Source organism: Emys orbicularis, chromosome 19 (assembly GCF_028017835.1).
Source record: "Emys orbicularis isolate rEmyOrb1 chromosome 19, rEmyOrb1.hap1, whole genome shotgun sequence".
NCBI lineage: Eukaryota > Metazoa > Chordata > Testudines > Emydidae > Emys > Emys orbicularis.
Window position 1 is genome coordinate 19945685 of NC_088701.1, and position 23826 is coordinate 19969510.

General features: G+C 49.9%; 1 protein-coding gene across 1 annotated transcript; it reads left to right on the plus strand.

Moving 5' to 3' along the window:
- The first annotated feature begins 2904 nt into the window (after positions 1 to 2904).
- LOC135891769 (keratin, type II cytoskeletal 8-like) lies at positions 2905 to 20699 on the plus strand. The gene is made up of 9 exons (XM_065419433.1): positions 2905 to 3237; positions 6615 to 6823; positions 9262 to 9322; positions 9554 to 9649; positions 11398 to 11568; positions 12346 to 12471; positions 16630 to 16850; positions 18555 to 18610; positions 20656 to 20699. Exons 1-9 carry the CDS (start codon positions 2905 to 2907, stop codon positions 20697 to 20699), a joined length of 1317 nt encoding a protein of 438 aa, XP_065275505.1.
- Positions 20700 to 23826: the final 3127 nt, after the last annotated feature.

Here is a 23826-nt window from a genome sequence, read left to right on the forward strand (position 1 = left end):
TAATTATTTTTCATGGGAAATTTAGAAAATATATTCATATTTTAAAGAAAATTCTCTCAAAAATGTTCCCTTTTTTATTGAAAGCCCAAAGCTGTTTTCAGTTTAGGCTAAAAATTATTGCTATTCAAAAACAAAGAACCAAAATGTGTTACTTAATTAAAAGCAGACAGAAAAAAGAGGAATTGTACCAAACCATGAACATTTTTACTAAACAACAAACTAAAAAAAACTTTTGGACTGAAAATGCCAAAATTTTAACTACAAAACTGACAGAAAAGTGAAAACTTTTACTGAAAACTGAACATTTTTACTGATGGACAAATAACAAATATTACCAATTCTTTTCTCCATTGGAAAAAAATCCAGGAAATGTAGACAGTTATGAAAATGTTCATTTGTATGAAAAGCTGTTCTTCATCGAAAATATGTCCTGATGAAAATGTTTCCACAACCTCTAATAATTAGTAATGGAAGAGTTTGCAATGACTACCCAAACACAGCTGTTTGGCATGGGCATTGTGACGTTGTGCAGTCTATATGGTTTTATAAAAACATGATAATAAGTGAATATAATGTAACTGGGATAGTTTTATAAAGATTTGATAATAAGTGAATATAATGCAACTGGGATATGCTTCGTGCAAAAGGTCTCTTGTAAGGTATCATTACAAAGCTCATAATCTACTGAGTGTGATCATCCTATTTGTAGAAATGTACCACTCTTGTATCTAAAACTAGAAATATAAAACATAACTCTGAGGGCCTATTGTAATTATGTAAAGTGTGGGCCATTAATGATGGTTTGGAATCTTGATGACTCCCATTAACCAGGACCATTGTCTGCAGATGGCTGTGTTTACCTGTTAGTCTTCCTGTATATGTGTGTGCTGGCAAGTGGGCAATGAAGTCTTGCAGTGACATGTGATCATGTCACCTGAACTGGAATCCATCTTTAACCTGGTGCTTTTCCAGTGAGGGGGGGGGGGTGCAAAACCCAGAGGGACAAAGGGTTCCCGCCTTATGCAAAAGATATATAAAGGGGTGGAAGAGAACAGAGGGGGAGAGGAGCAATCAAGAAGAATCCCCTAGCTATCACCTGAGGAGGTTCACATAAACAAAAGGGAAAAGAATTGTGCCCAGGCCTGGATAGTGTCCAGTCTGAGAAAAAACTTACTGAAGCATCTCTGAGGGTGAGATTATCTGTATTCAGTTTGATTAGGCATAGATTTGCGCATTTTATTTTATTTTGTTTGGTGACTTACTTTGTTCTGTCTGTTACTACTTGGAACCACTTAAATCCTACTGTCTGTATTTAATAAAATCACTTTTTATTTAGTAATTTACTCAGAGTATGTATTAATACCTGGGGGAGCAAACAACTGTGCATATCTCTCTATCAGTGTTATAGAGGGCGAACAATTTGAGTTTGCCCTGCATAAGCTTTATGCAGGGTAAAATGGATTTATCTGGGTTTAGACCCCATTGGGAGTTGGGCATCTGAGTGCTAAAGACAAGCACACTTCTGTGAGCTGTTTTTGGGTAAACTTATAGATTCATAGATTCTAGGACTGGAAGGGACCTCGAGAGGTCATCGAGTCCAGTCCCCTGCCCGCATGGCAGGACCAAATACTGTCTAGACCATCCCTGATAGACATTTATCTAACCTACTCTTAAATATCTCCAGAGATGGAGATTCCACAACCTCTCTAGGCAATTTATTCCAGTGTTTAACCACCCTGACAGTTAGGAACTTTTTCCTAATGTCCAACCTAGACCTCCCTTGGTGCAGTTTAAGCCCATTGCTTCTTGTTCTATCCTTAGAGGTTAAGGTGAACAAGTTTTCTCCCTCCTCCTTATGACACCCTTTTAGATACCTGAAAACTGCTATCATGTCCCCTCTCAGTCTTCTCTTTTCCAAACTAAACAAACCCAATTCTTTCAGCCTTCCTTCATAGGTCATGTTCTCAAGACCTTTAATCATTCTCATTGCTCTTCTCTGGACCCTTTCCAATTTCTCCACATCTTTCTTGAATTGCGGTGCCCAGAACTGGACACAATACTCCAGCTGAGGCCTAACCAGAGCAGAGTAGAGCGGAAGAATGACTTCTCGTGTCTTGCTCACAACACACCTGTTAATACATCCCAGAATCATGTTTGCTTTTTTTGCAACAGCATCACACTGTTGACTCATATTTAGCTTGTGGTCCACTATAACCCCTAGATCCCTTTCTGCCGTACTCCTTCCTAGACAGTCTCTTCCCATTCTGTATGTGTGAAACTGATTTTTTCTTCCTAAGTGGAGCACTTTGCATTTGTCTTTGTTAAACTTCATCCTGTTTAACTCAGACCATTTCTCCAAGAACTTGCAGCTTTGGGACAAGTGATTCAGACCCTGGTCTGTGTTGGAGCAGACGGGAGTGTCTGGCTCAGCAAGACAGGGTGCTGGAGTCCTGAGCTGGCAGGGAAAACAGAAGCAGGGGTAGTCTTTGCACATCGGGTGGCAGCTCCCAAGGGGGTTTCTGTGATCCAACCCATCACAGGCATGATAAAGGAAGACTTCCCTGTAGCTTATGCTCCCAATACTTCTGTTAGTCTTAAAGGTGCCACAGGACCCTCTGTTGCTTTTCCCTGTAGCTGAAAAGCTGAAGGTGTACAGTTTTCTCTCTGCTGGCGCTGAAGAAGTTAACTAGGTTGGGCCCATGTTGATGAAGCAGGTGATGAACTGGGAACAGTGAAGCTCCGCCCCCCCACTGCTGCACAGCCACTCAGATGTGTCCCTGCCCTGTGACCACCCTGGATATAAATCAGCACTGATCCCATGCAGCCCTCAGTCTTTACAGACCTTCCTCCAGTGCCTGCGACTGCCTACCAAGCACCTCCTCATTCTCCACCGGCGTCGTCAAGATGTCTGTCATCTCCGTCAGTAAGAAGTACAGGAGTTCCCCCCACAATTTCAGCAGCCGATCCTATGCCTTCACTGGCCACTCCAGTATGAGCCCTGTGACTTATGCCATCTCCAGCCCAGGTGGCAGCAAATTCAGAGGAGCCAGGAGCCCCTTGGGGCTGGGGATGAGTGGTGGGGCCGGCATTGAGGGTAGTCTCGCAGCAGTGAACTTCAACCGGAGCCTGATGAGTCCCATCGGGATTGGGCTTGACCCAGAGATCCAGCGCGTGAAAGCTGAGGAGAAGGAGCAGATCAAGACTCTCAACAATAAATTTGCCCACTTTATCGACAAGGTAAGCCTTGGGTGGTCTAATGCCAAGCGTCCTCTCTTTGACAGATGGATCTGTGTTGTGAAGACCTCTGTCGCCCTCCTTTCCTATACTTTTTACCTCATACGAACAGGAGAGACCAGCGAAAACTGTGATTTATACAGCCCAACGGGCAGTGGTGGCAAGTTGCTAATATCTTGGTAGCTGTTAGTGGAATAAGTAAAGGCAATAAAGAGGGTTTAATCATTGTGCGACCTGTAGGAAATTGATATGGTACAAAAGATAATCAGCCTGAAGAGCTGTCACAGCCAATGCCAGAAGCTAGCTAGGCCTTATCTGATGCTCCAAAGGTTACACTAAATGGGACGCTTTCAAGCAGACCCACCCAATGTCACAATTGCTGTCGATATTTTCAAAAGCGACTAGACTAAGGCATTTCAAGTTGAGCACCCCAAAACTGACTAAAGAGACTTGAGTTCCAGAGGTGGGCACTCGGTGATTTTGGATAAAATCAACCCCCTTTAAGGGGTCTTAAGTCGGACACCCAAAATCACTATTCAGGCTTAGGTCTTCTAAACAGATTTGGGCAAGATCAAGACTTTATAGGACTCCACTTGGGAAGCAAAAGAGGGTTCCCCGAACTAGTCGATATGTCTTTTGGTCCATGCTTGGAGTAATCAATGAGCATCCTACAATAAAGGCCAACCTTCTTTAATGCTTCTTTCTTATTGCTCCCTGTGACGCAGTAGGGAGTGGGGTGGATTGATTTGGGACTGTCTGCATGGGGGATGGGAGAGCAGGGGATGACTTTAGGTGAGGGATGGTACCTGAACCTGTAACCTGAGCCAGGAAGGGGGGTGGGGCGAGTTGACACCTTTGCCCAGGAAACTGGAAAAAGGGAGAGGGGGAGAGAAGGGGGGGGAGAGAGCCTGCGGGAGGGGTTTTTGGTTTCAGTTTTGGGCTGGCTGGGAAGAGGCAGGGAACCCCAAGTCTGGGGTCTAAGATCCTCACCCCCCAGAGGGACCTGGCTGAAGGGTCCTGGTTATACCTACAAGCCCTGCTTGGGACTGTGTTCCTGTCGTCTAATAACCCTTCTGTTTTCCTGGCTGGCTGAGAGTCACGGTGAATCGCAGGAAGTGGGGGGTGCAGGGCCCTGACTCCCCCACACTCTGTGACACTCCCACAGCCCGATGACCGTATTGGCCATTAGTTCTCTAAATTCTCTCTCTCTTAGGGGTTAGAAGATCCCTGAGGGGCAGATTATACCCCCATCTGCCCATTGTGGGGTTTCTTGCATCTTCCTCTGAAGTATCTGGTACTGGCCACTCTTAGAGATGGGATACTGGACTGCACGGCTGTGGGTCTGATCCAGTCTGGGAATTCTTGTGTTCCTAAGTGTGGGGATAGTCTTATTCTGGAAAAATGCTCAGTTTTCCACGAGGACCAAGTGTTTTCTCCAAGTCGATCTGTCCTGTAGCCATCTGTGGAAGGGAGTGAGGTTTGTCCTATTGCAATAATACTACTTCCTGAAGCGGAGAAAGATTAGTACATAGGGTATTCGTAGGAACAGGTTCTCCTCCCAGGGAGTTATGGGTTAGCATTGAGGAGATAAATTATCCTTTGTGGCTAAAGAATAAGGAGATGGGCCCAGTTCTCTGGTGTCAGAGTCATAGACTTTAAGGCCAGAAGTCAGACGGATCAAAAGTCTCCTACGCTCGGTTAATGAGACTGTCAAGAGGGTCATTTTTGCTCTTAATTTGTTTTTAAAGGCAGTGTCTGTTTCAGCACAGTTTAATGCAGAGGCGCTGACTTTCTAATGTGCTGGGGGGGAATGCTTGACCCCGGCTCCGCCCCAGGCCCTGTCCCCACTCCTCCCCTTCCCCAAGGCCCCACCCCCGCCCTGCCTCTCCCCACCCTGCCCTGCCTCTTCCAACCCCGTTCCGCCCCCTCCCCCAAGTGCGCCCCCCCTCACTCCTTCCCCCTCCCCCCAGCACCTCCTGCACGCTGTGGAACAGCTGATTGTGGGAGGTGCTGGGGGGGAGGGGGAGGAGCCAGTTGGTGGGGCTGCTGGCAGATGGGAGGTGCTGGGGGGGAGGGGGAGGAGCCAGTTGGTGGGGGTGCTGGCAGATGGGAGGTGCTGGGGGGGAGGGGGAGGCGCTGACCTATGGGGCTGCCAATGGGTGCTGAGAAGCCACTATTTTTTTTTTCTGTGGGTGCTCCAGCCCCAGAGCACCCCCGAAGTCAGCGCCTATGGTTTAATGCTGGAAAGCCCTTTTCTCAGCTTGCATGCAGATTCCCCGTCTCATGGACACAGCTGCTCAGAGAGCACAAACAATTCTGTCGGGCATGTGTCAATATCTGTGCGCTGAGAAATTGTGAAACTGAAACTGTGAATGTGAAGAGTAGTTGGCGCAGCTTGAATAAAAATGGGAAGCTTGTGGCACAAGGAAAATGTACTTGTGGCTGGAGTTGGTTGAATGCTACTCTTATTTATATTACAATAAAACCTTCAAGATCAGGGCCCTGGCGTGTCAGGTGCTGTACACACTAGAGCTGAGAGAAATTTTGTAGCAAAAAGATTCAAGTTCAGTGACCCCAAAGCGTTTGGTTAATTCATGTTGATTTCACGGAATGGATTGTTTTGTTACCTTTTTTAAAAATGGGTACAAAACGACTTGATGTTTGTTTTGAAATGACATTTTGTTGCAAAATGTCCTTTAGTTTTATTTACATTTAAAAAAAAATGTTTACAAATGGTCAAAAACATGTTAATTTTGTAGAAACGAGACTTCTTGTTCGATCCAAAATGAACATTTTTTTGACTTTTCGATTAGCCAAAAATTTCCATCTGACCCCAAACTAATTTTTTCCCGACTCTGGGAAATTGATAATGAACCAGAAAAAAAATCATTTGCCCCGTTCTAGTACAGACACACAGCAAGAGATAATGCCCACCCCAACCCAGGGTTGTGAGTTCAATCCTTGAGGGGGCCATTTAGGGATCTGGGGCAAAAATCTGTCTGGGGATTGGTCCTGCTTTGAGCAGGGGGTTGGACTAGATGACCTCCTGAGGTCCCTTCCAACCCTCATATTCTATGATTCTATGAGCTTACAATCTAAATAATAGACAGACAGAGGTCGGAAGGAGACACAGAGAGGGGAAGTGACTTGCCCAAGCTTACCCAGGTACCAGCTGTCCACAGTCCTAAGCCAGTTGCTCAATCTACTAGAGCATGCTGGCTCTTGTAAATCACCAGTTATATTTACACCCATTTTAATCATGCTTTTTTCCACTGCTGAAGTGAAGCAAGGAGGCTTTAGTGCAGCTGAAAAGTCTGGCCTAAGGTCTCCCATGTGCATAGTCCCACCAGTCTGAGGACGCAAACTCCTTATCTCCCCAGGTTCGCACACTGGAGCAGGAGAACCAGGTGTTGAAGACTAAGTGCAGCATCCTGCAGGGCCGGAAAACGGGGCCCAGTAACATGGAACAAATGTTGAAGGCGTATATCAACAGCTTGCAGAAGCAGCTGGAGGACCTGGGGCAACAGAGGGTTCGGCTGGAATCCGATCAGGGCAACATGCAGGACCTTCTGGAAGAGTTCAAGAGAAAGTGAGTCCAAATAATGAAGCAGCCAATGGGGACTTTCTCACCACACTGAAAGGAGTGGGTAGAGCAGGGGTGGGCCTGAGGGATAGCTCAGTGGTTTGAGCATTGGCCTGTTTAACCCAGGGTTGTGAGTTCAATCCTTGAGGGGGCCACTTAGGGTTCTGGGGCACAATCAGTACTTGGTCTTGCTAGTGGAGGCAGGGGACTGGACTCAATGACTTTTCAGGGTGCATTCCAGCTCTATGAGATAGATATATCTTAATATATTTTATTTATTCCAGGCTAGGGTCCTTTGCACATCCAGGCCTGTATCCATCAGCTAGGGAAGAAGGAGGGCCTAAAGCAGAGGTGGGCAAAATATGGCCCGCGGGCCACATCTGGCCTGCGGGACCGTCCTGCCCGGCCCTTGAGCTCCTGGCTGGGGAGGCTAGGCCCCGGCCCCTCCCCTGCTGTCCGCCCACCCCCACAGCCTCAGCTCGCCGTGCCACCAGTACTCTGGGCAGCGGGGCTGCGAGCTCCTGCCGGGCAGCACAGCAGTGTGGCTGGCTCCGGCCGGGTGGCGCGTCTGCCAGTCCTGGTGCTCTGAGCGGCATGGTAAGGGGGCGGGGGGTTGGATAAGGGGCAGGAGGTCCTGGGGGGCAATCAGGGTACGGGGAGCAGGAGGCGGTTGGATGGGGCAGAGGTTCGGGGGAGGGGGCGGTCAGGGAACGGGGGGGTTGGATAGGCGTGGGAGTCCTAGGGGGCCTGTCAGGAGGCATGGGTGTGGATAGGGGTCAGGGCAGACAGGGGAGAGGGAGCAGGGGAGGTTGAATAGGGGGTGGGGTACCAGGGGGGTGGTTAGGGGTGGGGGGGGTCTCAGGATGGGGGGGGCAGGGGACAAGGAGTGGGGGGGATGGGATGGGTTGGGAATTCTGAGGGGGGCAGTCAGGGGGCGGATAGGGGCCAGGGGCCAGGCTGTTTGGGGAGGCACAGCCTTCCCTACCCGGCCCTCCATACCGTTTCAGAACCCCGATGTGGCCCTCAGGCCAAAAAGTTTGCCCGCCCCTGGTCTAAAGGCAAAACCTCTAATGGGATACTGCCTCCTTCAAAGCATTAGTAAATGCCTACAGCCTGGGTGCAAGCATCGTTCTTCGCTTTCCTCTTCCCATGAACATGACTTTTCAGATGAACTCGGCCCATTATATCAATGGGCAAAATTGCAGTGTGGTCAGTGTCTCCAGGCTTAGTGGGGTAGGGGATCTTTTGCTCCTAGTCACCTCAAGTCTATCCCAGTCGAACTGGGAGAATATTTTTGTTTGAAATGAGATTCGGGGGAAAATGCGGCTTTGGCAACAGCTCAACGTGTTGAGAATTCGTGTTGCTTTTGCTGAATTTTCCTTTGAAACACAATGTCAAAACGTAAACAAAAGCCCAGTCAAGGCGAAAGGTTTCGTTCTGGGTCCCCCCTGAGTTTTCGGCACTGTTAGGGAACTGAAACAGGTATCATTTGCACAGCTCTAATTCTCCCCTCCATCATCTCTCTCAGCCAGAGGTGCCGACTTTCTAATGAGCTGGCAGCTCAACCCCCACTCTGCCCCAGGCCCCACCCCCACCCCTGCCCCGCCTCTTCCTGCCCCCTTCTTCCCCCTCATCTGAGCACGCCCCGCCCTCGCTCCTCCCCCCCCCCCAGTGCCTTGTGTACGCCTCGGAACTGCAGGGGACAACTGATTGCAGTGCTGGGAGGGAGGGGAGGCCTTGGGAAGGAGAGGCGCTGATCAGTGGGGCGGCCGACGGGTGGGATGTGGGAGGCGCTGGGGGGATGAGGAGGAGCTGATTGGGCGGGGCTGAGCACCCACCATTTTCCCCCCCCCTCCGTGGGTGCTCCAGCCCTGGAGCACCCCCGGAGTCGGCACCTATGCTACACCAGTGCACATCCAGACTAACTCCATCGCGCCCTTGGTGGGTTTAAATCAGGTCCAGTATATCAAAGCCGGTCCATATTTATATCCCCATGGTGCTTACAGGCTCCAACTCTGATCATGGCCCTGTTGTGCTGGGGGCTCCTCAGACACATCGTGACATACAGTCCCTGCCCTGAAAGGCTCACCGTGTAAACAGAGAAAAGGTGGGAGGGGAGACGACTTGTCCAGGATCACACAGCAGGGCAGTGGCGAAGACAAGAATAGAACCAAGCTCTCTTGAGTCCCCGTGCAGTGCGCTACTCACTAGGCAACACCACCTCTCTCTTTTGCAAAGTCACAAAGTTGACTTTTAGGTCAGCTGCAACAGCAAGGGCCTGATAGTCACAGGCGGGGAACACCCACAGCGCCCACTGACTTCAGCTGAGGTTTTGGGTGCTCTGCAGAACATCCTCTGATGGTCCCCACATCTCTGTAGCTTCCATAAGAGAATTAACTCCCAGCCACTCATACGCACCCTGCTTCCCTCCCTCCTGCTCACAGGTACGAAGAAGAAATCAACAACCGGAGTGGGAGGGAGAACGAATTTGTTCTGATTAAGAAGGTGAGTCCGTGCTACTTCCAACTGGGTTTAGCGCTAGGCATCAGGCATTATTATTTATTTATTATGGGTATTGTGGGAGTGCCTGGGAGGCCCAGTCACGGATGAGGACTCTATTGTGCTAGGCGCTGTACAAACACGGAACAAAAAGATGGCCTCCTACCTCCAAAGAACTTCCAAGCTTAGTAAACCGGGTTGGAGTCTGACTCACGGGTTCCTGGACTCTTTTCTCAGGATGTGGACGAGGCTTACATCAAGAATCAGGAACTGGAGGTCAAGTTGCAAAATCTGACCGATGAAATCAACTTTCTGATGGAGCTTTATGCCAAGGCAAGTGACTTTTCTCTCCCTTGTCTACACTTTGCGGCAGCACACAAGGTACAGGCTGTGTCCACACTGGTGTGTGTGGCTACATGCGGCAGTGAAAGGCTCTAGCAGGGGGAGGCAGTGGGACATGCTAGCAGTGTAGATGGGGGACGCACTGCATGGAAGCGTAGAGAGCTGTGCAGGGTACATGCCCAAAAGTTCTGGGGTGTCTTTACCTGCCTAAGCAGTGCCTCACCATCTACACTGCTATTTATACCCATGCTAGGGGTGTGTGCAGTGTCTGTAAGTGTAGACGTCGCCTTAGATTACTACTACAGTTCTACATTTCCTGGTGGATTCCATTGAGTAACACTGAGTTCCTGTAATGAAAGATCCTCCCATTCTAGAGAGCCAGAGGTGTTATCTTTTTTTAAAGGGGCAGACCTGCCTCCACGGTTCACTTTACTCTTTCAAACTAGCTGCAAAATTCCAGGCCAGATTTCAAGCCCCACAATGGTCAGGAGCTGTTTGGGGTTTGTTCAGGGCCCACAACTGGAATATATAGTCACCAATTAATTCTTACAAAACTCCTCTGTCGTAAGTGTCATGACTCTCATTCTACAGACAGGAGAACTGAGACAGAATGACTCACCCAAGGCCACTTGGCATGAAAGTGGCGGAGATGGGATCAGAACTCAGGAGCTCCTCCGCTCAGCCCCTTAAGGGGTCGTCTAGACTGCAAAAAAACCCTGCCACAGCAAGTGTCCAAGTCCGGATCTACAGACTTGGGCTCACAGAGTTCACTCTATGGCGCTAAAAATAGCCGTATAGACATTTCCATCGAGGCTGGAGTGCAGGGGGTTTGTGTCTCAGACCCTGAGCTCTAGCCGGAGTGGGAACGTCTACACGGCTATTTTATAGCACTGTAGCGTGAGCCTGAGTCTATAGCCCCAGGCTCTGACACTTGTTGCCACGGGTCTTTTTTGCAGTGTAGACATACCCTAAGACACTAGGCATATAGGGACTTCCATATTCCAATAGACTTGAGTTTCATCTAATCCACTATCCTGTTTCTAACAGTAGCCGGCACCAGCTGCTTTGGTGTAAGAAAAACAGAATTAGCAGATGTGGAATAATCTACCTCCATGTTAGGGCTCATCCTGACCTCTGACAGACAGAGATTGAAATCCCTCCCTAAATTTGTCAGCGTTAACTGTTATAACTTTGGGTATTCTTCTCATCCCTATAAATGTCCCATCCCTTTTTGAATCTTGCGACGTTCTTGGCCTCACTGACTTCCTGTGGCAGTGAGTTCCACAGGTGAACAATGTGCTGTGTGGAAAAAGTATTTTCTAGTCTCTATTTTGAATTTGCCACCCTTTAATTTTATGGAACGTACCCTCGTTCTTGTGTAAGGAGACCCCGATCTCCCTTCTCTAGACATTCGTTATTGTATATACTTTTATTGTGTCCCCTCTTATTCGTCTCGTCTTGGAAGATAAACCATCCCAATTTTGTCAATCTCTCTTCATAAGAGTTTCTCCAGCCCCTTAATCATACTTCTCACCCTTCCCTGAACCCCTCTAATTCTGCAATATCCTTTTTGGAGGTGGGTTGACCAGTTGTGCACGCAGGGTCCAGAAGAGGCTGCAGCATTGATTTATATCAGCCTGGGGAGGGAGTTTCCATGGGAGCTGGCTGCAGGGCTTATGGGATGCAGTTCAGTTCTCTGTCCTTCGCTGTAACGAATGAGGGTTTTCTTCCTCGTGTAGGAGCTGCGCGAACTGCAGGCTGAAGTAGAGATGTCCAACAACCCCATGGTCATATCCATGGACAGCAGTCCCAAGCTAGACGTGGACAGCATCATTGCGGAGGCCAGAGTGCAGTATGAGGAGATGGCTCAGACCAGCCGAGAGGAAGCTGAGAACAAGTATCGGATCACGGTGAGCGAGGCCCGTCTCTGCCCTGAGAGGCTGCTGTTTAGAAGGACAGGGTAGTGTGTGAGGCCTTGTCCATGTGAAAGAGAAGTGCCAATATGGAACTGGGCAAGCCAGGGCCCTAGACACCCCCTCAGAAGACAGCTTCTTGGTTCCTTTGCCCGGTGGCTTCATCCCTTGCTTGGGGTGGTGCTGACAGCAGGGGTCCACCACCTAAGAACCACTTCTTTCTGCCACTCCTAGTCAGATGGGCTGCGGCCTTCCTCCTCCCTGACCTACTGTCGTCAAGCAGGCAGGGTCTATACTGGGCTTTGTGTGCAAGGACATCACCGAAAAGCCTCTGTGACAGGCCTTTCCTGCCACCCCAGCTGAAGGTCTTGTGTGTGGGGTTCCCCTCAGCCACCCGACTGAACCCTCTGAGAGCGCAGTGGAGTTAGGGGCCTGCCACAAAGGGGGGGAAACTTGGCCTCGCTCCATTGGGCCTCCTGATCCAGGGGGTTGGGAGAAACTGTTCCCCCATCTTCCTTGGCCGACCAAGGAGCAGCGCTGGAAGATAAGGCTGTTTCCTCCCCACCCAGGACAGTGGCTGCATAGATGACCATTCTGAGGCGAACCCTAATGTGTACTGGGCCCAACTCTGCAGCCTTGCTGGTAGTGAAGGGACACGACATAGCTAGCATGAGGTTCTTTACTGAGGCCGTGGCTCTCACTGGCTCCCAGAGCCTTGTTTCTCTATATCCTGGTCTGGACTCAGCGTCTCCTTCTCTCTTCCCCCCTACGCAGTACGAGCAGATCCAGGAGAAAGCGGGCAGGCACGGGGAAGAGCTCCGTGCAGCCAAGGCCGAGTTCAACGAGCTCAACTGGACGATCCAACGGATCCGGGCGGAGATTGCGGCCCTGAAAGAACAGGTCAGCGAGGAAACAGCTGGGGATTCGCATGTGGAGGGAGGGGGCCAAATCCAGCCTGACGGGGGGGAGCTCTGCTGAAGTCATTCGTTGCACACAGGGCCAGATTTTCCGAGAACTCAGCACACTGGGTGCATAGAATCATAGAAATGTAGGCCTGGAAAGGTCATCTCGTCCAGCCCCGTGCTGAGACAAGACCAAGTCTACCTAGAGCACCCCAATAGGAGTTTGTCTAAACCTGTTACCTCCCTTGGCAACCTGTTCTAATGCTTAACTATCCTTACACTTAGAAAGCTTCCCCTCATCTCTCACCTAACTCTCCCTTGCTGCTGATCAAGCCCGATTACTGGGGCTCTTTTGAAAACCCATCACTCAGCGCTTGAAAATCAGCACCTCCTTGTCATTTTCTCCATCCATTCTTTTGGAGAGACCTTGAGGCAGGAGTGTCGGAATGGGGGGGGGGGGGGAAGGGGGAGGAGGCCGGAGGCCATGGCCCTCCCACTTTTTACTGGCTGTAAGGGTGAACGATGGGGGGGAGGAGGAGAGAGGAGCGAGCGGGTCCTTGGGGGAAGAGGCTGTGCCGGGGCAGGCTCCCCGCACTTTTAGGGTCCCTTCCTTGAGGCCGTGTGACCAGGGAAAGGGACTTCCCTTTAGGTTTCTTGCCATGTGTCCGACTTTCTCTCTAACGACAGTCGGGCTCGAGTACCCAGTCACAATGTGATTCTATTCTGTAGTGTGGGCAGGATGTTAATTGTGTTCTGAACGGGACCAGTGCATGCATTGGTTGGGAATGCAGTCACCGTCCTATCTATCTCTTCAGATTACAGTCTATAAGTACCTACCTGGGGAAAGGGGATAAAGTGGATTGTGGAAATTATCGTGGTATCTCCCTCCTAGCCATTGCAGGCAAAGTTCTGGCGCGGATCCTTGCAACCCGCCTTCTGCCCCTGTCAGAAGAAATCTTACCGGAGTCACAGTGGTTTCCGACCATGTCGTGGAACTGCGGATAAGATCTTCACAGCACGGCAGCTGCAAGAAAAGTATTGAGAGCAAAACCGACCACTGTACGTGGCTTCTATTGATCTAACTGAAGCCTTTGATTCAGTGAATTGCCGTGCCCTCTGGACTGTACTTTCTAAGAGCGGATGTCCTGATAAATCCATCAATGTCCTAAAATTGCTTCACGATACCATGAAAGCGACTGTTCTGAGCAGGACTGGCTCCCGGAGCGAACCTTTCAAAGTTCAAACAGGGCTGTATCATCGCTCCAACCATGTTTGCGGGTTTTATTGCCGTCATTCTTTACATAATTGCTGGGAAGTTTACAGCTGGCGTTGAAATCATTTACAGAATGAACGGGAAGCTGTTCAGGCTTAGCAGGCTGAAAGCTAGTAAGATCTCCACAACATCTATTGGGGAACGTCAGTATGCTGATAACAACGCAATCTTTGCCCACTCTGAGAAAGATCTTCAAACTATCTTGAATGTGTTTGCTGATGCTTACGCATGTCTTGGTTTCACTCTTAATATCAAGAAGACTAAAGTGCTCTATCAGGCCTCTCCAAATGAGGTATTACATGCCCCATCTATCAAAATCAGTGGAGTGGCACTGGAGAATGTTGATCATTTTCTCTACCTTGGAAGTCATCTTTCATCCAAGGCAGATATTGATGCAGTAATTCAACATCGCCTGAGCTGTGCCAATGTAGCTTTTTCTCATTTACAGCACAGGGTTTTTGAAGATCACGACATTCGAACAGACACCAAGCTTCTTGTTTATCAAGCTGTTATTTCCCAACACTGTTGTATGGGTCCGAAACTTGGACGACCTATAGACACCACTTGAAAGTCCTTGAGAGGCACCATCAACGCTGCCTACGTAAGATTCTGAAGATCAAGTGGGAAGACAGGCGCACCAATATTAGTGTTCTGGAAGAGGCAAAGACCACTTGTTACAGGGCGGCACAAGTTTCCTTCTCCTTGTCCCTGAGCCCTGTGCTTGGGCTGGCCAAAGAAAGGGTCGCAGACGCCTCTTGCAGCTGCTTCACCCGGGTTCTTTTATTTACAGTGGCGGTACAGTCCCAATTTCCCCCAACACCTGTCCCCGCTCCGACCCCTCACTGGGGTCCTCTGACCTTTGAGGCTTGTATCAGCCAGCAGAGACAGAGCCTCGACCCGCCTATCTTCCTGTCTGGCTTACCCCTCCCTGAGCTTTCCCCTGGGTTTATAGCCTTCCCAGTCATCAACCCAGCTGGTTCCACTAGGCTCAACAGATCACCCTGAGCCTGCCCTCATTAGGGCCTGCAGCTGGGCTCCCTGCTAAGGGTCTTGGCCCATACACCCGGCCACCCTACGGGGAAACAGGGGGAAGCCGGCTCTTTAGCAGGGCACCCAAAGGTTTTATCCCTCTGCCCTGCGACACCACTAGTATCGAAGCAATGATCCTCCGTCAGCAATTCCACTGGACTGGTCACATTGTCCGGATGCCAGATCATCGCCTCCCAAAACAGGTCCTGTTCTCTCCGCTGAAAGAAGGGCACCGTAACGTGGGTGGACAACGGAAGCATTATAAGGACTTGCTGAAGGACAACCTAAAAAAGTGTAATATTGACATGGACACTTGGAAGACACTTGCCCAGGATCGCTTAAAATGGAGTGAAGTCCTACGGGATGGTCCCCTGCATTTTGAACTTGCTCGCCGACAAGCTGAAGAGGACAAGAGGTGCAGGAGGAAGGAGAGACTGGCTTCCAGTCATGGTCAACAGCCTCCTGCTAAGCCTGAAAACATCTGCTCTCATTGTAATAGAACTTGTGGCTCAAGGATGGGCCTTATTAGCCACCTGAGGACCCATAACTCCCGTGGAAGATGATCATACTCGGTAACGAGTGATCGCCATCATCATCACATGGGGGAACGAATATTTGATAATGGGCTCCTCAGTCTAGCAGGCAAAAGCTAACAAGATCCAAAGGCTGGAAGTTGAAGCTAGACAAATTCAGACTGGAAATAAGGGGCAGATTTTTAACAGTGAGGGTAATTAACTATTGGAACGATTTGTGGTGGATTCTCCATCATTGGACACTTTAAAATCAGGATCAGATGGTTTTTCTAAAACATCTGCTCTAGTTCAAACAGGAAGTATGTTGGGGGAGTTCTATGGGCCATGTTATATAGGAGGGCAGACTAGCTGCTCAAAATGGTCCTCTATGGCTTTAGAATATTTGTCTCTCTGTCTCTCTCTGACCTGCAGTTCCACACTTTAGCCAGCCTCTCTCTCCGGTCTCTTTCTCTGAGGCTACGTCCTCACTACGGGTGGTGGTGGTGGTGTCGATTTAAGATACGCAAATTCAGCTACGCGAATAGCGTAGCTGAATTTGATGTATCGGAGCCGACTTACCCCGCTGTGAGGATGGTGGCAAATCGACCTCCGTGGCTCCCCCGTCGATGGCGCTTACTCCTACCTCCGCTGGTGGAGTACAAGCGTCGATTCAGGGATTGATTGTCGCATCCCGACAAGACGCGATAATTCGATCCCCGAGAGATCAATTTCTACCCACCGATTCAGGCGGGTAGTGTAGACGTAGCCTAAGTAGCAACTTTGCCGATGTATCTCAGCCCCTTACAAACTTGGTTACGGTCCTGGACTGGGACTCAGGAGATCTGATTTAAATTTCTGGTTCCCGCATTTTAAATATCAAAACAAAACATTTTGGCTTTTTCTGTTGTTGTTTTATTGGTTTTTGTCTGAAGCGATTCAGTGAATGGATCCCCAAGTCACAAAATATTTCAGCTGACGTGAATTTGCATTTTGCAGTGAAAAATAAGTGTTGGATGAAAAATGTCACCCGTCTCTCATCTCCTCCTGATCTCTAATACTAGAGACTGGATTAAGCCCTGATACGTAAGCCTTAATACCCCTTCCAAAATGTGTGTTGTCAATTATAAGGGCCCTACCTCTCTTCCCGTGCTTACTTCTTTTCTTGATGGGAAATTTCCACTTACGCAGTAACTAGCTCTCTTGGGAGATGCCCACACGATGGGTGAGTTGGCCTTAGAATGCCCCAGCTGATTTCTGCTGTAAGCTGCACCCTTTCCTCCATAGATAGCTCCAAAGAGACACCTGCGTCTCAGTGGAAACCTGTCAAATGTCTCTTTTGCAGAACGCCAAGCTGGAGGCGGCCATTGTCCAGGCTGAGGAGCAAGGCAAGCACGCCGTGGCGGATGCTACAGGGAAGCTGCAGAAGATGGAACATGCCCTGCAGAAGGCCAAGGAGGACATGGTGGTCCAGCTGCGGGAGTATCAGGTGCTGATGAACCTCAAACTGGCGCTGGATATCGAGATTGCCACCTACAGGAAGCTGCTGGAAGGAGAGGAGAGCAGGTGGGCTTTGGGAAGGGATGGCGTGTGTCATGATTGGATGGCTCTCCCCCACACCCAACAATGGGAGAACCAATGAGAGAGCTGAGTACCATAGGCCAGCCCCCAGTGCCAGAAAGTTGGCTCCTATGTGGTGCACCTGTCTGTCTCTGAGCTAGGTGGATTAACCCTTTGATTGCTAACCTCTCTCTGGGAAAGAAGCTCAGGTGGGTTTGGAAGGGGGGCGGGCGGCACACGATGTGATTGGATGCCTTCTCTTGGTGGGAGGGCCTATTAGAGAGACCAAATGAGCCCAGTGCTGATGCACTGGCCCCAACAGGCCAGTCCAGTGCTAGGTTCGTTTTGACCAAGGTTGCCACGTCATCGGAGGAGACGGGTTTGTGACTGAGCTGTACAGATTAAGCTCCTCTAGGCTGCATCATGACAGCCTCTATTTCCAAGAGTATCACGGGGCACCACATGCCTCTGCTTTTCACAACTTCCTCCTTAACTCTGCCCTCAAATTTAGCTGAAGTTGCAGAAACAAGCAGATTGGAAATTAATTTAGCTGTACGGGACAAAGTGGATGTTGTGTGTGTGTGGAGTATCTTTGGAGGAGCCACTTGGTCGGCCTGTAGATTTCTGCTTCTGTTTCAGGGTGACTCCCCACAATAAACTGTACTTGACCCTTAATTATCTCTTAACCCGGGCTGCTGGCCCTTTAACTGCGGGTGCACAACAGCGTTCTGATGTGTGTGCAGGGCCAGCTCCAGCGTTTTTGCCGCCCCAAGCCATTCTTCGGCGGCAATTTGGCAGCCGGTCCTTCCCTCTGAGAGGGACTGAGGGACCCGCTGCCGAAGAGCCGGACGTGCCGCCCCTTTCCGTTGGCCGCCCCAAGCACCTGCTTGCTGTGCTGATGCCTGGAGCCGGCCCTGTGTGTGTGTAATTAGTCACACGCAGGGTGACCAGACAGCAAGTGTGAAAAATCAGGACAGGGGGTGGGGGGTAATAGGAACCTATATAAGAAAAAGACCCAAAAATCAGGACTGTCCCTATAAAATCGGGACATCTGGTCACCCTACCGGCTTTCTATGGAGATCATTGTTCATGCAGAAGCGTGCCAGCCGCTTCCCAGCTGAGCACTGCCTCACGCCTTGCCTGACGCTGGTATGTCAGGCAGGCAGCCTCTGTCTGAGGCTGTGGTGAGTCAGGGGTGAAACACCTTCCAGGGGAGTGAGTCATGGAGTCACTGAGGTGCCAAATGCCTGGGCTCTAACTCGGGTCCCAGGAATCTATATCCTTTACAAGCCAGCCTCATGCAGTGGATGAAATGGAGTAAAGTAGCTGGGATCTCCTGGGTTCTAGTCCCAGGTTTGCTGCTGGCTCACTGTGGGCTTAGGGCAGGTCAATTAACCTCTCATTAGTAACATAAGGATAACGATCCCGTAAGAAATATTTCTACCTACGGCTTCACTGTGGTTGCTATGCAGCGTGCTAATTCTCTGCTCAAAACGTCTTGGGTAGAGCCCCGATCCTTCTGCTTCACAATACAGGCCCTTATTGACTGAGCCAAAGGAGAATCTCTGTTAGCTGCTAGCAGTATGGGGCTCGTGACACACAGATGAACTGTTCTGAGTCTGTGTTGACAGTGGCTTGCACGCACAGCACTAACTGTGTCCTTCTCTGCACCCCACCGGCACTAAGCTTTGTCACTCTTCTGCTTCGCAGGTTGGATTCCAGTATGCAAAGCCTGAGCATTCTGACCAAGACAACCGGCTATTCCAGTAAATATATTTCACTGGGGGCACGGGGAGGCGTTGGGGAGCCCAGAGAGCCGGGGCAAAATCCCGCCAGCATAGCGGTGCTGGACTTTACTAGCCAGTGGGAGTTTGGCGCATGCAGGGAGAGCAGAATATGAGAGATGGCTTCTGTCACGTGGGTCGGAGAGCAGAAATTTGCCCCTTGTGATTCACTAAGGTCTCGATCCTGTGAGCTGCAGAACATACCCCACTGTCGACAATCACATCCGGTGCCATGGGCGTGGGAACTAGGGGAGCGGGGGGTGCTGCAGCACCCCCAGGTTTTGCACGGGATCACGGCTGCTGGCCCTGTGCCTGTGGTCCCGGCTGCTGCCCCGTGTCCAGGATCCTGGCTGCCATGCAGGGTCCCGGCCATAGGCGCCGACTTCCCCTCTGCCCGGTGGGTGCTCGACTCCACCTCACCCCTGGCCCTGCCCCTGCCCCGCCCTCATTTCACTCCTTTCCCCCAAGTCCCCCCCGCCCCGCCTCTTCTCCGCCTCCTCCCCTGAGTGCGCTGCTTCCCCGCTCCTTCCTGTCCCTCCTGGAAAGTCCTAAGTGCTGCCAAACAGCTGTTAGGTGGCGAAGGGGCGGGAAGCACTGGGAGGGAGGGGTAGGAGCAGGGACGCAGCGTGCTCGGGGGCGGGGGATGGGAGAAGGAGGCGAGGGGCGGGAGCTTTGCTGCCAGTAGGTGCGGAGAACACGCTAATTTTTCCCCATGGGTGCTCCAGCCCCGGAGCACCTACGGAGTCCATGCCCGGGGTCCCAGCTGCCGCCCCGCACCCGGGGACCTGGTTGCCGTCCCTGTGCCGGGGGCTCCATGCCGGCCCCACGCCCAGGGTCCTGGCTGCTGGCCACACACCCGGGGGCAAGGGGGTTGGCATTCAGCACCCCGACTATTAAAAGTGTTCCAGCGCCATTGTCCGGTGCCGGGACCGTCGGCTAGATTCTGACCTTTTCTGGCCTCGTGTTCGCTTAAACTCTCATTCCCGGGGCAAACAGGTTAATGACAATAAAGGTCCATCTACTGCCTTCAGTTTCACCCATGCCATCCCACTGGCTGAGATGGCAGGGCCTGGCCTGGCTGGTGGGTGCGCCTTCTTCTCTGCTTCACTAGAATGGGTCTGAGGTGTTGTCCATATTCACAGAGCTGGCAAGCTTGCCGGTGGCTGAAATTTCATGTACCCATTTTTTTTTTTTTTTTTTTGGCAAAACACGGCCTTTTGACCAATGTGAACTTTTCCATGGAAAATTTCCATTCTTGCTGAAATTTTCTGGTTTATAGAAACAGAAAATTTTGGGTCAAGTTTTTGGAGTTTTGTAAAAAAAAAATTCTTTTTTTTGGGGGGGGGGTTTCAGTTTTCCGTACCTTTTGTTTGGTCGGTTTCGAAAACTGAACGTTTGTACCAAAATGTGGCTTTAGAAAAAGCAAACATTTTTGTGGTTTGGGTTGGTTTTGTTTTGTTTTGTTTTAAATTGAAAAGCCTCAAAATGTTCCATGGGAAAGTCTGAAAAAAAATCATAAAAAGAAAAGATTTCCTAGAGTGTGTTTCAGTCTCGGTGTCGGTGGGCGGAATTGAACCGGGGACCTCGGGAGCTTAGTGCATGAGCCTCTACAGCATGAGCTAAAAAGACAACTGGCCATTAGCTAAGGCAGTAGAGCAGACTCATTTTATCTCTTTTTCTAAGTAGTCTCCATGCCACTAGATAGGCCAGAACACCACCCCCAGAAGGTGTGTGGGTTACATAAGCAAAGTAGAGCCTGTAGCAGAGCAGACTGTCATCTTCTAGTGGCTGCTGATGTAACCAGTAAGCTGTGGGCAATGCATATAGACCACATATGGCCCATCCCTCTGACCTTGCATGGTCACTGGCCTGGCCTATGATCTGGGATGGTGGGTCTGTCTCTTATTGGTGCTGTCCTTGAGCATGCTTGATTCTTCCCCTCCTTAGCGCTGCCCTGATCGGTTGCTTTTGGGATGCAGGGTTGGAAGCTCGTCAGCTAATGCGTCCATCTCCCTCTTCTCTTCCAGGTGGGATGAGCACAAGATTCCCTGGCAAATTTGGCAGCTCGTAAGCGTTGGCGCTGCCCCCGGTTCCTCCCCCCTGGAAAGCTTGACTGAGAAAAATAAACCTGGGGATGGAAAATTGGTGTCCTGCTTCCTCTGGTGTCCTCTCAGATGGGCCTCTGCTACATTAGTGCTGTGATACATGAAGCGGGGGGAGGAGTAGCTCACTTTGATGGACACCCAGCCAGCCAGTTAGCTGTAAAATCCCTCTTGGTCTGTTCTCTGCTTGCTTTACCTGTAAAGGGTTAACAAGCGCACAGGTAAAAGACAAGGAGTGGGCACCTGACCAAAAGAACCAATGGGAAGGTAGAACTTTTTAAAATTGCCCTTTGTCTGTTGTTCTCTGGGCTGCAGGGACACGGGGCAGTAATGCTGTAACCAGCTTTAAGCCGGGTTTGATTATAGATGATCAATTCATACCTCGAACCTACTTATCTGGAGCCTCAGATATGCACTAAATTTAGGGAATGTCTAAAATGATGCGATTTAGGGTTATTTCTTTTATTTCTTATTGGCTTATGGACTCCTCTGTGCTAACCCCGGATGCTTCTGTTTGCTTGTAACCTTTAAGCTGAACCCCCAAGCAAGCTATTTTGGGTGCTTGACTTTTGGAATTGCTCTTTTAAAATCTAGCAAAAGCCTAAGTCCCCGGTGTATTTTCTTTCTTTTTGTTTTTAATAAAATTTACCCTTTTTTAAGAACAGGATTGGATTTTTGGTGTCCTAAGAGGTTTGTACACATGTTTTTAATTAGCTGGTGGCAACAGATGATTTCTTTCTCATCTCTTCCTGGGGGTGTGTGTGAAAGGGCTTGAGGGTACCCCACAGGGAGGAATTCCCAAGTGCGCCTTCCTGGGTCCAAAGGTTTTTTTTTTTTTTTGCATTTGGGTGGTGGCAGCGTTTACCAAGCCAAGGTCAGAGAAAAGCTGTAACCTTGGGAGTGTAAAACAAGCCTGGAGTGGCAAGTCTTAATTTTTAGAATCCTTGTGGGCCCCCACTTATGGAATCATAGTCTATGGGGGTTGGAAGGGACCTCAGGAGGTCATCTAGTCCAACCCCCTGCTCAAAGCATAACCAATCCCCAGACAGATTTTTACCCCAAATGGCCCCCCTCAAGGATTGAGCTCACAACCCTGGGTTTAGCAGGCCAGTGCTCAAACCACTGAGCTATCCCCCCCTTCCTGTACTTGGAGTGACAGAGTGGGAATTCAGCCTTGACAAGTGCCTTAACAGATGGGCCTTTATTGATCAGCTAAGCCAGTAAGTCTCTGGGGGAGACTGGGATGGAGGCAGAAATCTGGGACCCCCCCACCCCGAATCTAGCAGCGTTTGCAAATTCTATTCATAATGATAGAGGAGTTGGGTGATGGGGTGAGCGTAAGCAACAGTGGGGTGAAGGGTTTGCCAGTGTCCCCTGACAGCGTTTGATCCCTATCAGCCTATGCTTCTTTCCTTCTCAGGATCTGCAGAGCAAAGCTCTGTTATCTTTTTCCTCTCTCTCCCCTGCCCTGAGAGGGTCTTAGTTCACCCAATAAACTTCTCACCTCCGATAACGACGTCTCTGTTCTCGTTACAAGACAAGTGAAACCCACTAGTGAGCGTCCGTTACAGGTCTCCGATCCACAGAGGTTGTTCCTCTACTGCCTATGCTAAAAAACCCAGCTGTCAGGACCGGGGTGTGGGAGGTCAGGCCTAGTTGTCGGAGCAGTGGTGGTCAGGCCTAGGGGTCAGAGCTGGAGACAGAGGCCAGGCACAAGTCAGAGCCGTAGTCAGGAACCAGGAGACAGAGCCAAGGGTCAGAGCTCGAACCAGAAGTCAGAGCTGGAGTCAGGAATTGAGCAGGGAAGCTGGTCTGTGATTGTTTTGGGATCAACGACCCACTTGATGTTACTGAGCAGAGCTGGGTGAGTGGGGTGCACTGGGAATAGGGCTGGTCAGAAGATGGATTTGCTGGCCCATGAAAAATTTGGGGATTGTGGGGAAAAAAATTCATCCTGAATTGGGATAAAAAGCCAAAGCTTCAAAGTTTTTTGCATAACGAAATTCCGAGACAATGACCTTTTCAGGCCAATCGGAACAATCCCTTTCCACGTTGACCCTTTTTTATTCTTAATTTTTTAAATATAAAGTAAAGAAAATTTGAAACAAACAAACAAAAAAATCAAAACTGTTCTCCCCCCTGCCCCTGTTTTTTTCCCTAACGAAATTTCATAGAAATGGAAACGATTTCGCAAAAAAATTCAGATTTGGCAAAATGGCATTTTCTGACAGCAAGCTATTTTGATAGATGTATTCCAACCATCTCAAATTGGTCAGGGATGAGGGTGGCAGAGGATGGGCTTTTCTGAGCAAGGCATCATAGGAGCAGAGAAGAGTCAAGAATGGGGTCAGGAAGGGAGTAGCCGGATCTGGGGAAACTGGAAGGGAGGAGAGACATAACAAAGAAACCGGTGGAAGAGGAGGAGAAATGAGCACACAAGTGTCCACTTGCTGTGAAGGTTTAAATTTCTCTCCCCTGCCAGCTGGGACATGCAGAGCAGATCATAGACTTTCAGGGTTGGAAGGGATCTCAGAAGGTCATCTAGTCCATCCCCCTGCTCAAAGCAGGACCAATCCCCAGACAGATTTTTGCCCTGATCCCTAAATGGCCCCCTTAAGGATTGAACTCACAACGCTGGGTTTAGCAGGCCAATGTTCAAACCACTGAACTATCCCTCCCCTCTAGGCAGCTTTGACAGTTTATATACTGGGGCACAGAAGCTGAGTAAATGTTTACCCCCCATTCTCCAAATGGGTGAGAGATTCCCTGTCTTCCCTCGAAATACCCCCTCTCCTCCTGCTGTGCAAGGACGCTGGGTCTCGCTCCAGAGCCTGTGCCAGCTGTTGTGGGTGGAGATGGTGCCCCAAGCTGGTTGCTTGAAGGCAGCTGGCCTCTTTTCACTTTTTGCACTTTGCACAGGGGAGTGAGCGTGAGCGAACGCGAGAAATGGCTCAAAATTCTGAGCCCAGACGCTGGCACAAAGAACAGCCCGTGCTATCCACCCAGCTCCGCCGTTGGGCAGAATCCAAAATGTTGGTGGAAAAAACTGTTTCAATTTTTAAAAAAAGTGCAAATAATTCAAGTAAAAACCCCTGT